This window comes from Impatiens glandulifera, chromosome 2 (assembly GCF_907164915.1).
Source record: "Impatiens glandulifera chromosome 2, dImpGla2.1, whole genome shotgun sequence".
NCBI lineage: Eukaryota > Viridiplantae > Streptophyta > Magnoliopsida > Ericales > Balsaminaceae > Impatiens > Impatiens glandulifera.
In genome coordinates, this window is record NC_061863.1 from 47,442,857 (window position 1) to 47,459,140 (window position 16,284).

A 16,284-nucleotide genomic window follows, 5' to 3' on the forward strand; every position below is an offset into this window, starting at 1 on the left:
GGTTCATTATCAGAAACCTTTTTACTTTGTCCACTGTTCATAAAAAAACGTGTTTGTAATTTCTTGAAGGATCTTAAGTTGTCTGATGATTTTTGCTCAAATATTGGAGGTTGTGTAAATTTGGAAGAGAAAAATATTAATGGATTAAAGAGTCATGATTGTCATATTTTATTAGAATATCTTATTCCTTTAGCAACTCGTGGATTACTTTCAGATCATGTGTATGATGCTATAGTAAATTTGTCCCGGTTCATTTATTTATTGTGCTCCAAAGAGTTGATTGCAACGGACCTCAAACAATTGTACTTGGATATTATAACAACACTTTGCAAATTTGAAATGATTTTCTCACCATCAATCTTCGACATCATGATGCATCTCCCGGTTCACTTGTCATTTGAGGCTTTGCTTGGGGGTCTGTCCAGTATCGATGGATGTATCCGATATAACATTTCATAGGTACAGTGAAAAGATATTTGCAGAATAAATATTATCTCATAGCCTCAATAAGCAAGAGTTATCTTGTAAATGAGAGTATTGACTTGTGTGCCAGGTATCTGGAGAAGGAAGATCAAGAATATGCACAAACTTCAATCTCGGACCTTTCTATATTTTCATCGTAGGAAAACCTATCCAACGGAAAAATATACAACTTGAATTATAGAGATCGAGTGACGGCTCATTCATACATTTTGAAAATTGGCCCGAATTAGAACATTTTTACATTTAAGATTCAATATTTGTTTATTATAGTATGTCTTATTAATTAGCATTAAAGAGTATTTATTTAATATGTTATTTAAATATTTTTATTAATTAAAAATTAAAAATCAATTTACAGCTCTTTAATCAAATAAATAATCATTTTAAATTAATTGTTTCTTTTCAATTTAAAATAGAGATTTATTTTAATCGAAATGTAATTTGATTATCTTCCAATCTAATAAATTATTTAAATTTAATCAATAATTAATTATTATTATAATTAATTTTAAAATATCAAAAATACATTTTTGTATAAATATTTGAAAGATCTTCGGCACACAAATCGATGTTGAAATTTCTTATACCTCAAACTTTTTCCATGCCAATGTATTTTCGGGCCTCACAAATATATATTTCTCTTTCTTTTATTTTTTTCCACCTAAATAATTATGATTACATTTTAATTTGATATTATTTTGTTAGAATTAAATTAGTTTCATTAATTAAATAAAAATGAGAATTTAAGTAAATAAATTAAATAAATATAATTCACACCAAATTTAAATTTAAATGTAAATATTTAGTGAAATTTTATGTCAATGAATACGATTAAATGTCAAAAGGTAAAATAAAATGTTTAGAGTCTAGAAATAGCTATTGTTGGATGAATTATTAGTTATTGGATTGATAAATTAATTTATTGTAATTGTTTAATTTTCAAATATATATATATATATATATATATATATATATATATATATATATATATATATATATATATATATATATATATATATATATATATACTCTCACTCCAACTCTTTAAATATATATTTATCATCCATCTCATTCTTTCTAAATTTCAAGAGATGGTTCTCTTCATCATTTTTAAAATTCGTTGATCGATTCAAGTAATTTATCAAGTTCGTTGCTTAATAATTCTAGCACTAAATCACTACTAGATTAGTTGTACTCTAAGAGACAAGTATCTTCCATTAAACTCCATCACAAAAGAAGACAATTAAATTGTTTTAAAGAAAATGTGATAAGAACATGTCTCAAATCAACCTTTAATTTCAGGAATTTGTTCTTGATACATTTTATATTATTTATTTCTTGTAACATTGTATTTATACATATTTTCTGTTATTTAAAGGGAAAAATACCTTACATATTTTTCAATAAAAACAAAATTATGACAAATAATATATAAAACATTGTTCTCAAACAAAATCAACATTAGTCAAGCTTTTCTTTTAAAAATAGTAATATTTTGTATTAAATATAATATTAGTAATAAGAATAAATCTAATTTATGGTCATGATTGGTTATTTCACCAAAATGTATAATTATTAATCGGGGGTAGCATTTGGAGGGGAATGTATTCTATGTAGAAAAGTTTTCGTGAGCAATCTAGATTCATTATGGGGGATGGTTCTTCGATTAGTTTTTTAGACGATATTTGGTGTAGTGTTAAAAGTCTTGTTATAACGTATCTTGAACTTGCTTCCATTGATATATATATGTCGCAGTTAAGGACATGTTTGATCATCGATCTATTGGTTTCGCTAACCGAATTAGATATAGAAGGAGATTAAATTTTAGGGAAAGTTCGTTCCATATAAAGTTTTACTTGATGTAGGATACAAATAGTGTCCCCGTCTGAACAAGACAATATGTGTTGGTAAGACATTGATAATTTTCATGTGGGGCATTGCTACAAGTTATTCGCTAAGATTATTCCATATAATTTTTGTTCTGAGAAACTTTGGGAGTCAAAGATTTCATCCAAGATCTCACTCTTTGAATGATATATGCATGAAAAAAGTTGTATAGTGGATAGTCGTTGTCGTATGTGTCACGTGGAGGTTGAATCGGTAACTCACTTACTTTTATATTTTCGACGGGTGACTAGTATCTGGAGTTATTTGTGAAGTATTACTGAAATTTATTTGGTGATGTTCGAGTCTTTGGGTAGTTGCTGGAAAGTTGTATTTTGGTTAGTTGTTGTCATATGTGTCACGGGGAAGTTGAATCGGTAGCTCACTTATTTTTGTATTTTCGATGAGTGAATAGTATCTGGAGTTATTTGTGAAGTATTATTGTGATTCATTGGGTGATGGTTCGAGTCTTTGGGTAGTTGATGGGAAATTTGGATTGATGTGACTGATATGGCAGACCTACATATTTGAGTTACAATCTCAATTAGTTTTTTTTGGACTATCTAGTTGGAGAAAAATCATTGTACTTTCAATGATCGTAGTTGTTCGATTCGTATCATTCATAATGCTATATATTATTAGGACGTTTTCTAAGATTCTATCTGAAAAGTCGGTAAAATTCATCGAGTAGTTAATCGTCATTCTCGAAGACTTACGATCTCAATAACCTATTGAGTTACGTTTTTTCATTTTTTTTCATTTTATTTTATGCTCTATCGTTATGTCTCACGTGCCTATCATATGACAATATCTACTCTACACTTTTGACCAATTAAAATAATATTATTATACACTTTATTTATTTATCCAATCATAGGACATGCGTATATGTCATTGTACAATATGAAAAAAATAGTTAAAGCACAAATATCAAGGTAGAACTGAAGTGGCTTAAGCCCACCCTAATTTTATTTTTTTACAGGAGTCACCTCCCATGGGTTACATTTATCTTCACCACAAGACAAAACTCACGTGTGACTTGTTATCTTAAAAAGACACTTTTATTAATAATATATATATATATTCTTTTTAAACCACTTATAATGTTCAAATTTAATCCAATTTTTTAACTCATATCATTTAAATAATTAATAATTAAAAGATTAAGATGAATTATTTTTTATTGTATCAATTTACCCTATTAATAAAATATGTTGAAGTCTGGAAGAAAAATGCATGACTAAAAGTTGAAGATTAGAAGAAATATAAAAGAAAATTTTACTTAGAGATTTAAAACCAAAAGTTGAGATTCTTAAATCCCTTTTGAGTTTAAATTACATGTTGAAATGGAATGCATTAAAAAAATAGAAAAATATAGTTGTTATAAACTACATAGGTATGAATCCTGTATCTTTTCCAGTCACTAAGGATGATTTGCTAAAACAATTGGAGCATATGGGACTGGAAAATATATAAGCAAATATCAATGATCTCTATTTACTGATTCAAATAGGGAATAAATTTGGAAAATATTCTGAAACTAGAACACACATATATTGGGTCAAATTGTATGAAGTTGGAAAAATGGTCTAAATGTATGAACCTACTCAGCAAACCAAATGAAACATCCTAAATATGGTTCAAACTAAGGAATATTTCAACAAACGGACACATCACATATGCTAGGATAAGCATTGAAGTGCATTCTAAAAGCACTTTACCAGCAAAGATGACAGTTGACAAAAGAGGCAAACTCATAGATATGGATATTATGTATGAATGTAGGTTAAACAGATGTGCATTCTGTAATACTTTTGAATGTTTCAATAATAAATATGCAAATGCAATTGAATAACATCAGGAAAAGTTAAAAGTTTAGGAGCAGAATGAGAAAGCAGAAGTGAAGAATTAAGAAATCAGAATGAGAAAACTAAAAATGAAGATGTAGAGGATGGGAATGATGAATAATTGAAGGAAATGAACGATGAAGAGAAAGAAGAAGAAGAATCAGAGTATGAAAAGGAAGAAGAATTAAAGGAAGGAAAAGAGGAAGAATTTAGGAATGAAAGTAAAGGAAAAATAGAGAAGGAAGTGATAAGAATGTAGTGGAGAAAAAACTTTGAAAGAAGACCGAAGCAAAACAGACAAAAATGAAACAAATAAATATGCAGTTAAAGGTGAAATTGCTAAAATATTGAAACAAAATTCATTTTCATCAAATTAGTGTTAGCTCCTTTAAAGCGAAATTAATCTAAGGGAATGAGGTCAATGCTCACAAACATTCATCATCAAATGCAACAGTTCAATCACTAATATTGAATATTAAAGCCAAAATATGTGCTTAGGCAAAATAGTTGGGTTGCAAGAGCATCAGATTGGGATCCGAAAGTAGAGAAAAAAATATTGGTTAAATTCAACAAAAACATTAAGTAGTAGGATTTGTATGCTTTAATTGTATGTTTATGTAGTTTCTATTTTTTGTTTGTTTCTAATCGGATGCTCTAAGTTTTTCTAAAAAAAATATGTTGATGAATTCCCTCTTCTAGCTTAGTGGCAGAAAGATGTTATTCTCATGGGCATATACATGTTACCAAAAATATATTTTTTGAAGGATAAAATTGGGATATCACCTCTAACATTTTTATTATTTTTCAATTTAATTCACTATTTGTTTATTTAATTATTAAAAAATGGACAAAAACCTACGTTTATTCACTAGTTTTATCTATAGATTTCCTTTCATTTTTTTAAACTCGCCTCAAATATTTTTCAAATTCATCCTAACTTAAATTTTTTAATCCGTTCATATGCGTGAAATAGATAAACTTAAAAATATATTAAAAAAAACATTTATTAGTCTAAATAATGAGATCCAAAAATATTATATATATATATATATATATATATCACAATAAAATGTATAATAATTAATATCATGATTATTATGCCATATGATTATTAAATATATATATAAAAACATAATATATATATATATATATATATATATATATATATATATATATATATATATATTATGTTTTTATATATATTTAATAATCAAAGGCATAATAATCATGATATTATACATTTTATTGTGATATATATTAATACATTATTATTTATTTATTTATTTTTGTAATAAAATAATAAATAAATAAAGATATATAAATATAGATTGAACTGATCTTCACCGGTTGGAATTAATGCTATCCATCGTGTTATCCATCGTGTCAAAATAATAGGCTCACTTACCCAACTTGTCAAAGTTATAATTACTCATCATTATTTTACTTTGTATATATAATTATTGATTTTGTTTTATATATATACGTGACTTGTGATCATATTGTCATTATATATATTTTTGTCTTTCATTTCACTTTTTACTAATATATTAAAAATATTATAATTTAATATTATAAAAATCATATGCATTCAAATTCCGGCTATGATCGCAGCTTTGGCCTCAACCAACTGGGGCTTATCGGAAATCCAGATTAATCTATTACCGATTAACTTTTGTCGTATCTTGAAACAAAGATGAATGAATTCGACGACTTGTTGAACAACAACAATCTGATAAGTTGCTTAGGAATATATATATATCTCCAATGAGAAATAACATTATTTTTTCTGTAAAAAACAAACCCTGAAGAAAATATTAAAATCACACTAACAAGAAATGAGAGCGGTAAATATATGAGTTTTCAATCCACTTACAAGACATCAAATCATTTCATTTCCCTATAAATTTCTATCATATAAATTAAGGCATGTGTTATAGAAACGGTATAGACAAAAACATTAGTTACTAGCTAGTAATTACGCAAAGGTGAAATAATTTCAAAATGGTATATATATCACAAACTCTAGAATAATTAATTTGTAACAGGCTGATTCCACCTCATGACCCAATAATCAAAGAAATTATAACATCCATTGATTCATCATATATATATATAATTCACACTTAATTAATTGGTAAATAATTAACTGTATACGTACACACATCTCCGGTCTAACAAAATGAATATAGTATTATTTAATTTTCCTTATTATATGCTTCTTTCATAAAATAAACCGGCCCGAAGAAGAAATGGGATCCAATTAACCTAGCTACCTAGTAGCTAAAGTGGTGATGGTGGGGAAACCCTAATTACGACGGTCAGCGGCCGCCGGAGATTACTTTGGACCTGCAAAGAGGACAAGAATCATGCAGAGACAGCCAAGTGGTAATACAACCCTCATGGTACACGTGGCCACAGACAAGTAATTCCTTGGCGGTTGAACCAACTTCGAATCGTTCCATGCAAACCGTACATGAGTGACCGGGAGGTGCAGAGACCGTCGGCATCTTCAAGACCATATCGGCCATCTTTTGGGCGATCATAGCCGGAGAAGGTGAACCCTTCGCACCGCCGGCGGTGGTGGTGCTTGTGCTAACTTCCTCCGGTATGGTCAACACCATGTCGAGATCGAAGAAATCATCGAAAAGTGAAGTTGACATATTATTATCTTTTCTTTTGATTTCTTAGGGAGAGAAATGGCTGTGGATTGAAGAAATTAGTATGGTTTGTCTTGTTTATATATAAGAAATTAAAAAGGCATCATGTTCATTGAACTCTTATCTAGTAATTATTTTTTTATTATTTATACAAGTTGTAGGTCTTTATGATTTCCGTTAATAATTAGTTGACTTATCTTGTTTTATTTTTTATTAATAGAATAAGTTGTATCTAAATAATTTATTGGTAAAATGAAGTTTATTAAGTTAAAAAAAAAATTATAATTATTATTGTGGTAAAAATAAGTGGCAGATATATGTTAGAGTTGAAAATATGTTTAAGTCCGTTTCATTGTAAAAAAAAAATTTAAGTTCAACCCAAATTTAATTTTAAAATTGAGATTGACTGATTTATATGATATAATATTAAATTAATTCTTCAAATAGTTAGGGCTGTTAAACTAGTTTTATAATAATAATAATAATAATTAAATAAAATATTATTATTTAATGAACGTGGTTGATTTTGGAGCCAACAGGCCTGATTTTGTGTTGAAATATAAGTAAGAAATTAGTGGGATCCATGTGTATAACTGACATTAATTTGGGGATGAAGTTGACAATTTGGTTTAGGACTTTTCATGTTTTCTAGCTTCACGTTTTCCAAGTATACACATATTTATTTGTTTTTTAGTCATGGGCTTAATAATTTATTGATTTATTTAACTTCATATCTACTTGCTGATCAAATGTGACACTTTTTTTCTTAAAAAATAAACATTTTTATTTTCAGTCTTTGTCTCCACATATTCATATAAATATAATAATAATAATAAGTGACCCTTCAATCATTATTTTCTAGTTATAGGGTTAGTTCTTAATTTCTTTTTAATTAATTTACTGTTTGGTTTCATTAATTATTGAAGGAGTTTAATTTATTTCCCGATCCCTTGGGTTGGAAATTAAGACTTATTATATATGATCTCCCATCTAACTTAATCTAAACAAAGTTGTTATCGTTTGAAACTTAGAGGTGATAATCGAGAAGTTAATAAGGATGACAATGAATATATGTATACCCGATTGGTATTTGATGGTTGAATTTGAGTATTTTAAATTGATGTTGTGGTCGGGATTGGACATAGCCGCATGGGAAGCGGAGAAGATATCTAATCGGTTCAGAGTGTAGAGTTTGCGAAACTCAAACATAATATTCGATTATATTAATATTAAAAATAATATGGGTTTTATTTATTAATAATTAACGTGCGTGTTATATAATGACAAACAATATAATAAATTTATTCTTTATTTTAATTTTATCAATACTACATTACATCTTTATTTTTTGAGTAAGGATATATACAACACTCTTATAAAGCACATTCGCATAGCATCTACCTCATTTGGAAAGAAATAGAAAATATTTTTTCTCTCTTATATTTCTTTTAAGATATATTTTCTCTTTCTTTGCAAATGAAGTAAATGTTGTGTGAAGATGCTGTATAAGGGTGTTGTTATATGTATCATTACTCTTATATTTTAATAATTCAAAAATTATTTATCTTAGCATGATTCATTTCTCTTCAACTTTTATTTTAATAGCAAAACGTTATTTATATTTTCTCACATTTTATTTTTAATCTATTTTTTATTTTTTTCCTTAACCTTTCTCTTAACTTTTTTCTACCTATAGTTACACTATATAAAATATTTGAATATGTTCCGTCTCTTTCTATTTTAACACGTTCAAAGTTATGTTTTTGTTTTAAATCTATAATTTTATATGTATTTAATCAAATAATGAGATATCAATTGCAGACCGATTACCCGATGAATCAAAGATGAGTAGAAATAGATATTCTCATTAGGATCGGAATTAAGTAGTAATTAAAATAATAAATAAATAAAAAGTTTGGAGACTATTAATTACTTCACTACCCTACAAGCTAGTTGGATACCATCCCTACAGGTTAGGCAATATATAGTCATCGCTTGGTTCAGTTTAAATGACTTAATTATCTAATTTTTAATAATAAAAAATAAATGTGGATGTCACTAATTAAGAATTTATAAAATATAAATTAAAATTAATAAAAAAAAATCATATAAAACATGTCTTAAATAATAGTTAAAGCCAAACTAATCACTTCTTGTATAATTTTGTTTTATTGAAAATAGTACATGGTATATAAAAATGATAAAAATAACATGAGAAAATAACTTCATGATTAATTAACAGTATGTAATACTAAGATTAATCAAAAATCCAGTCTTCCCCTAACTGATTGTTCTTCTACCTCAAATTGTTAGTATCTGTCTTTTGGATATTTTAAGGATTTGATTCCCATCATTGTTAATAATTAATTAGGTCAATGCCATGAACTAACTCATCACTAACTTGTTCCTAATTTTAATTAGATGAGAAAAGGGCCGTGGTAGGAAGAAAACACTATTAGCCTAAAATTGGGACAAGTTTCATCTATTTGTTGCTAGTTTATTTTGCTAACAAATTTGAACTAATTTAAAATTTGATCTATTTAAATTCTTAATCAAGTTAAACAAAATAATTCTAAATTTACTGTCTTAACACTTTATGATTTTAAGTGTTTATAAATTATTTAAACTGTACACAATTTTCTATAAAAAATAAATTTATTTATAAATTAAGAAAAAAATTATCACTTATTCAAATAAATGAACATATAATTAATTTTATGACTAAAAGAAGGTTTATAACTTGATTTATTATTTAATTTAATATATTAAAAACTTATTTAAGATAAGAATTTGATAATGGCATATTTATTATAACTTTTTTTTTTGCATATTTAATTAAAAATATGTTCAAAATAAAATAAAAAATCTAATATATTAAACTTATTTTAGAAGTTGAAAAATATGAAGACTATTTTAAAAAAAAATCAACAAAAATAATTTTTTTATTCTTCTAAATTTAATAAAAATGTATTGTATTTTTATTTTTCTCTCTTTAAAAGTAAGTTGCAAATGAGTTCAACCAAGAGTTTGAACTCAACTCAATTTAGTTTTTAATAGATCGGCTAAAACTCGATCGCGCTCGATCGAGTTTATAAATTTGAGTTCAAATTCGACTCGACTATTTACTTACAAATTGGAATTCGACTCAAAAAACTTAAACTAAAATTAAGTTTTTCGAGCTTAAGTACGAGCTCGAACTCAAGTTAAAACCAAATTTTAAAATGAAAATATTATACCTCTGTAACTAATTAAAATTTTACGACATTATACTCCCCCGATAGTGATATCAAAACTTACATTCTTTGTTCGCCATCTCTTTCTCACTCAATAAGGCAGTTGCATAGAGGATTAGATGAATATGGAGTTTGTGGGTTGTAGAGGAGATTCTATGAACATTAGTAGGTGATTGCAAAAGATATTAGATGAAGATGGAGCTCAGTAATTATATATAAAAATGGAGGTAGATAGTTTTGAAATAGGGTCATTAGACTATGATGATGCAACATGTATTAGGATTTTGAAATAGTGTAATAGGACATGATAATGAGTATTATTGTCCACAATCTACATGGACGTTGATTATATTTGAAAGAGGCGAGTTAAAATTTTAAAAAAATATATCTAACTTATTACGTTATTATAACCAAAAACACTTTTTACCATTACAGTTAAGGGAAATGGAATTAGGATATACCCTATCATGCATCTATCTATACGGATAGTTCTATATGTATATTCACACCAAATATCTTTCTATCGAGTAAGTATTATATAAGTTCGAACTTAAACTCGGCTCGAACTTGGTTAAAATTAAGCTCAAGTTGAGTTTCTCATTAGCGGTTCATGAGAAGTATTATTTTGTCATTATTTCTCATTCTTATACAAGTTTAAGATATATTTATTTAATATATCAAATTATATAATTTCAAGATTATTGACTAATATAATTAATATATTAGGATATAATAATCTTATATATTTTTCATATATTAGTTTTATATATTATCAAATTAATTCAAAATTCAGTTTTTTTTTAATAATTTAATTTTTTTTCTCTAAATATTTAAGTCATTAAATATTTAAAGTTTAGTGTTTAGTATTTTAGGTCTTAATTTTCAATTTATTAAACACTCCTACAAACATTTTTTTAGAGATCGAAGAATACTTGTTCACGGTAAACCGAATACTCAGGGTTCTGATCAATCAAATTCAATATAAATGTTTGAATGTCTTAAAAGATAGTAAGTCATGGAATTTATTATCCTGGCATTCATTGTGGATCGTCGGAAACACCATCTAAAATGTCGTTCTTTGAATGGTGTGTTATATATGGGGCATCCTTACCGATGATCGACTTCGTACTAGAAAGATTATTTCAGTTAGCCGATGTCATTTGTGTTTAAAGTGCGAGGAGAATGCACCCCACATTCTTCTTCAGTGTGAAGGACTACATGAAACCTATTTTGGATTTACTCTAGTGTTGTTCAAAGATTGTTTGAGTTATGACAAAGACATTTGTGAGCTTCTAGGAAGCTTGGACAGATTTGTGTAGTTCGTTGTATTTTGATACCATGTATTTGGATAAGAAGTGGTTTCTTTTGTTTTTGTTGATCGTTATTTGATGGATTGTTTGGATTTAGAGAAACCAAAGAGTATTCAACAATAAAACTCATTAAGCAAGATTTCTTCAAAACTATTTGATCACCACATTGCGAGATATTCATAATGTCAAATTAATCTTTTGAATGATTTTTAAAATGAATAATTGGTAGACATTGATTGAAGAGTTAATATTTGGTGTCATTTATTTTGTTATCTTTATTTCTCTTTATCTCATGTTTGTTCAATTTTATTTCTAGTTGTGTTGTTTGTATTAGTTTTTTTTTTTTTTTTACATTTTTATGATTTTAGGCAAATGACATTTTTTAATTGAAATGATCATTTAAAAATGTATATATTTGTTTATTAAAATTATTTCTTCAATTAATTTTATAATTTATATATATAACTAATAATAACATATAATTATTACATTTTTTATTTGAAAGAACTTACAGGTTCTCATTTGTATGACTGTAACTAATACTTTAAAGTAATCTCAATTTTAAAAAATTTATATGACAAACTATTTTAACTTGAGTTATACAAAATATATATATATATATATATATATATATATATATATATATATATATATATATATATATATATGTATATATATAAAATTGAAACAAAGTCCATTCTAGTTATAAAAAAAAATCTGACACCGCTTATCTAGTTTGTTCGACTTATATTCCTTCACCACTCATTGAAATTAAAATGAATTCGTCATTAGGGTAAGTTACCCTAAGAAATCGTGGTGGAGTAGTTTCATTAAATCTTATTATTTGCAAATTTATTTTATGTAATGTCTAGATTTGATTTTTTTAAATATTATTTTTGTTGTTTGTAAATTAACATGGTATATGTACATCATTATTTGATTTGATGAGAACGAATTCTTTACAAAAATAAAATCAAAGTCTAGGAAAATATTAAATAGCTAGCTAAGTTTAATTACAATTAATTAAATAATTATCGGTTAAGGAAAGTCCACGAGGACTATGGAGAATGGTCAAACGAGCTTAGAGGGCATAGATAAGTTTAATTACAATTAATTAATCAATTATTGGTTCCTTCAAAAAAAAAAAAGTTATTCGAACTAGTTTTCACCCACCCCCACATATTCATAATCCTATCCAACTCCAAAATTGTTTGCTTAAAATGGAAAATGGATGTAAATTGAAAATATTATTATTAAATATATATAAGGCTTGATTAATTAATTTAAACTTGTAATGGCCAACTTAACAGCTAGCTGTAGCTAGCTAGGGAGCCACAAGAAATCACAGTTGTTTCTTGTTTGTTTGTCCGACCAGAACTTGTAGGGTTTGTTTAGATAGTGATTTTTTAAAATAATTTTGAATTATTAAAAAAATTAATTAGTGATAATTTTGAGGATTTTTTTTAATATATATTAATATATAATAATAATAATAAAAAATTAATTAAATAATATTTTTTTTAATGAATTGAATCTTATTCAATTTTACAACATATATTCTCACTTTTTCAGTATACCAAGATTTACATTCTTATTCTCAAACTATCTTAATTTTATAAATATAATAGATATATATATATATATATATATATATATAATTAAAATGATAGATATTAAATTAAATTAAATAATAAAAATTAATTTAAATATTATTTATTAAAATAATATATTTTAAATATATAAAAAATACATTACATAAAAAAATGACAATTTACATTCACTTATTAAATAATATCACAATCTATGAACTTTTATGTAAGGTACAATTAAGAGTTTAACTTAATTCTTAATAAACATGTTTGACATTTTAATTCCCAAATAATTAAGAAATATAAGGTGTTTTCATTTTTAATAAAGGGACTATGAAAAAAAACAGTTTTGGTGGGAGAGGGGTATAATTTGCGTGTATAAAACGGACAACACTAAAAAAAGTTATAATAGTTTGTGAACGATATATACAAAGAAAGACATAAAATATGTAATTGATTGTGCCGTAAATATTTTATTTTCGACGTTAGTATTGAATGTATATATAGTAATTTATTTTATTTTCTATGTAATACATTTTATTTTTTATTTAGTATATTTTATTTTAGTAATTATGTAATTTGTTTTATTTTAATTTTTTATATATTTATATTTATAAAATTAAATAATTTTTGAATTTGGAAAGAAAATGTAAGTAAATTGAATATGAGAAAAAAAAATATGAGTAAAATGTGAAATGAATAAAAATATTTGGTATAATCAGAATTTTTGATAATACGGTAAATAATTTATTAATTATGTGTGGATGTTAACGTTTAATGTCTACATTTTCAATATAATTTTTTTTGAATGATGTTTTTTTAAGTAAGATTTGATCAATATTTTTGACATATAATTATGTTATAACTTAAATTAAACTCTTTTAAATAAGATTTTAAAATTTGATTACAATTTTTATGATAAAATTAATTATTAAAATGAGTTATATATTTATGTCATGATTTCTTTAACTCAATATTAAGAGGTCTTTGTATTTATCTTAGAATAAACTGAATCCAATTTAGATACAAGTCATGACTCATGACATAAATGAGAATTTATGTAGGATAGTTTTTATAATTATATATATCATGTTTTTATACTTATTAATGTTCTTGTATGAAAAAACTTATAATATATATACATAGTTCTTTAAACACCATTTTGACAATTTCAATAGACTTTTTAAAAAAAAAAAACTCATAAAATAACTAAAGACAAACTTTAAATAATGACTTTAAAAAGATTTATCGTACTCACACAAAATAAAAGTTCAAAATGGCTGCATAGGTCAGTTTTTCAAAACTTAACTTTTATATAATAAAATGTTTGTTTGTTTATGAATCTAATTTAAATTAATATGCAATGAATATTATTATGTTTCATTTTTAATTGCATATTAATTGTTTTAAGTATAATTAAAATTTTCAGTTATAAGAAGAAGAAGAAAACATCAAATTCGTATAATCTTATTCTTTAAATAAAATAGTAATGACCGTTAAGGACAAGACAATCTTACTCCACAAAATCTGCAAGTCAAAGATGCAATCAAGTCACAATATATTCCTCCATAATCTTAGTGATTGCACAGCTAATTGTTCCCCATATTTAGACTTTACATATAATAAATTGTAATATAAATAACTTGTACATTTTTCATTCATATAGACAATTATTCCTTTTCAATCATACATCTTCTCTACATGGTATCAGAGGTCTAGATCCTACAATGTCATCAACACCTACCACCGCTTTTGTCGCAACCTACAAACCATCATCCAATACTCGCCAAAATAACAATTACTCCCGACCCCAATACTCTAAAGACAACAGCCGCCAGTCCTCACCACACTACCCTAACCCCTCCCTCTCATCCAACACCAAATCACCTGATGTCTGCCAATATTGTGGCTACACTGGTCACACCATCTCCGTCTGTCGCCACTTCTCTCGCGCCCATCCTAACTTTACACTCAAACCCTTTGTACGTCAATCTCGCTACACTCCTCCTCAAGCCAACACTGCCTATTCATCTCACGCCCCTCCATGTGACTGGATTATAGATAGCGGTGCTACTCACCATGTCACACATTATCTCGATAATCTATCCCTTCACACTCCTTATACAGGCAACGATGATGTTATCATCGGTGATGGCTCATCTTTTCCAATCTCTCACACAGGTTCATTCACTATCACCTCTCAAAACAAATCTTTACTCTTTCAAAATGTTCTTTATGTTCCAAAAATTGCACAAAACATTATTTCTGTCTCCAAGTTTTGCCTTGATAATAATGCACAAATTGAGTTTACCTCTTTTTCCTTTCGTTTCAAGGCCATCTCCACGAACACCATCCTACTCCAATGAACTTTTAATCATGGCATGTACACCTGGTCTTCTTCCTACAAATGTGCCCTTCAAACATCTCTCACATCATCTACTTCACAACTATCCACCACGTCTGCTCTCCTATGGCATCACCGTCTTGGCCATCCGTCATTTAAAATTTTTTCTTATATTTCAAATTTATGTAATTTAGGTTCAATTTAATCCCTTGATTACTGCAATTCTTGCAAGATTAATAAAGCACACAAACTTCCTTTCTCTCAATCCACTCTTACGTCTACAGCTCCCCTTGAATTATTATTTTCAGATGTTTGAATCTCACCCCACCTCTCACATGACAACTACAAATATTATCTAATCTTTGTGGACCATTACACTAAATATGTATGGTTTTACCCTCTCAAAAATAAATCCGACTCTCTCACAGTCTTTCTTGACTTCAAAAAATTAGTTGAAAACTATTTCAAAAAACGATCATAACCCTATTCTCTGACAATGGAGGCGAGTTCATCAAATTGGCTCACACCTTACGCGCTAATGGCATCTCACATCTTACTACACCTCCCCATACCCCTGAACACAACGGCTATGCAGAACGCCGTCATCGTCACATTGTCGAAACTGGTCTCTCTCTCCTATCTCATGTCAATCTACCTGTCACTTACTGGACACATGCATTCTCCACCGCTGTGTATCTCATAAATCGATTACCTACACCAACCTTACAAAATGACTCTCCCTACTATCGACTCCTAAATGTCAAACCTATCTATTCCTAATTACACTCATTTGGTTGTCTATGCTACCCATTACTACGACCTTATGCTTCCAATAAACTAGATCCTCGATCTCAACCATGCATTTATCTTGGTCGTTCCCTAACTCAAAGCGCTTTACTGTGCCTAAATCTTACCACAAACAAAATCTACACTTCTC

At 27.0% G+C, this 16,284-nt stretch overlaps 1 protein-coding gene across 1 annotated transcript; it reads right to left on the reverse strand.

The window, feature by feature from the left end:
• Positions 1–6,414: 6,414 nt before the first annotated feature.
• LOC124923708 (E3 ubiquitin-protein ligase SIRP1-like) lies at positions 6,415–6,892 on the reverse strand. The gene has a single exon (XM_047463672.1). It carries the CDS (start codon positions 6,872–6,874, stop codon positions 6,533–6,535), a length of 342 nt encoding a protein of 113 aa, XP_047319628.1. The 5' UTR covers positions 6,875–6,892; the 3' UTR covers positions 6,415–6,532.
• Positions 6,893–16,284: the final 9,392 nt, after the last annotated feature.

Bases quoted from the DNA above. Each gene is read 5' to 3' on its own strand.
- LOC124923708 (XM_047463672.1), bottom strand. From the start codon at position 6,874: ATGTCAACTTCACTTTTCGATGATTTCTTCGATCTCGACATGGTGTTG.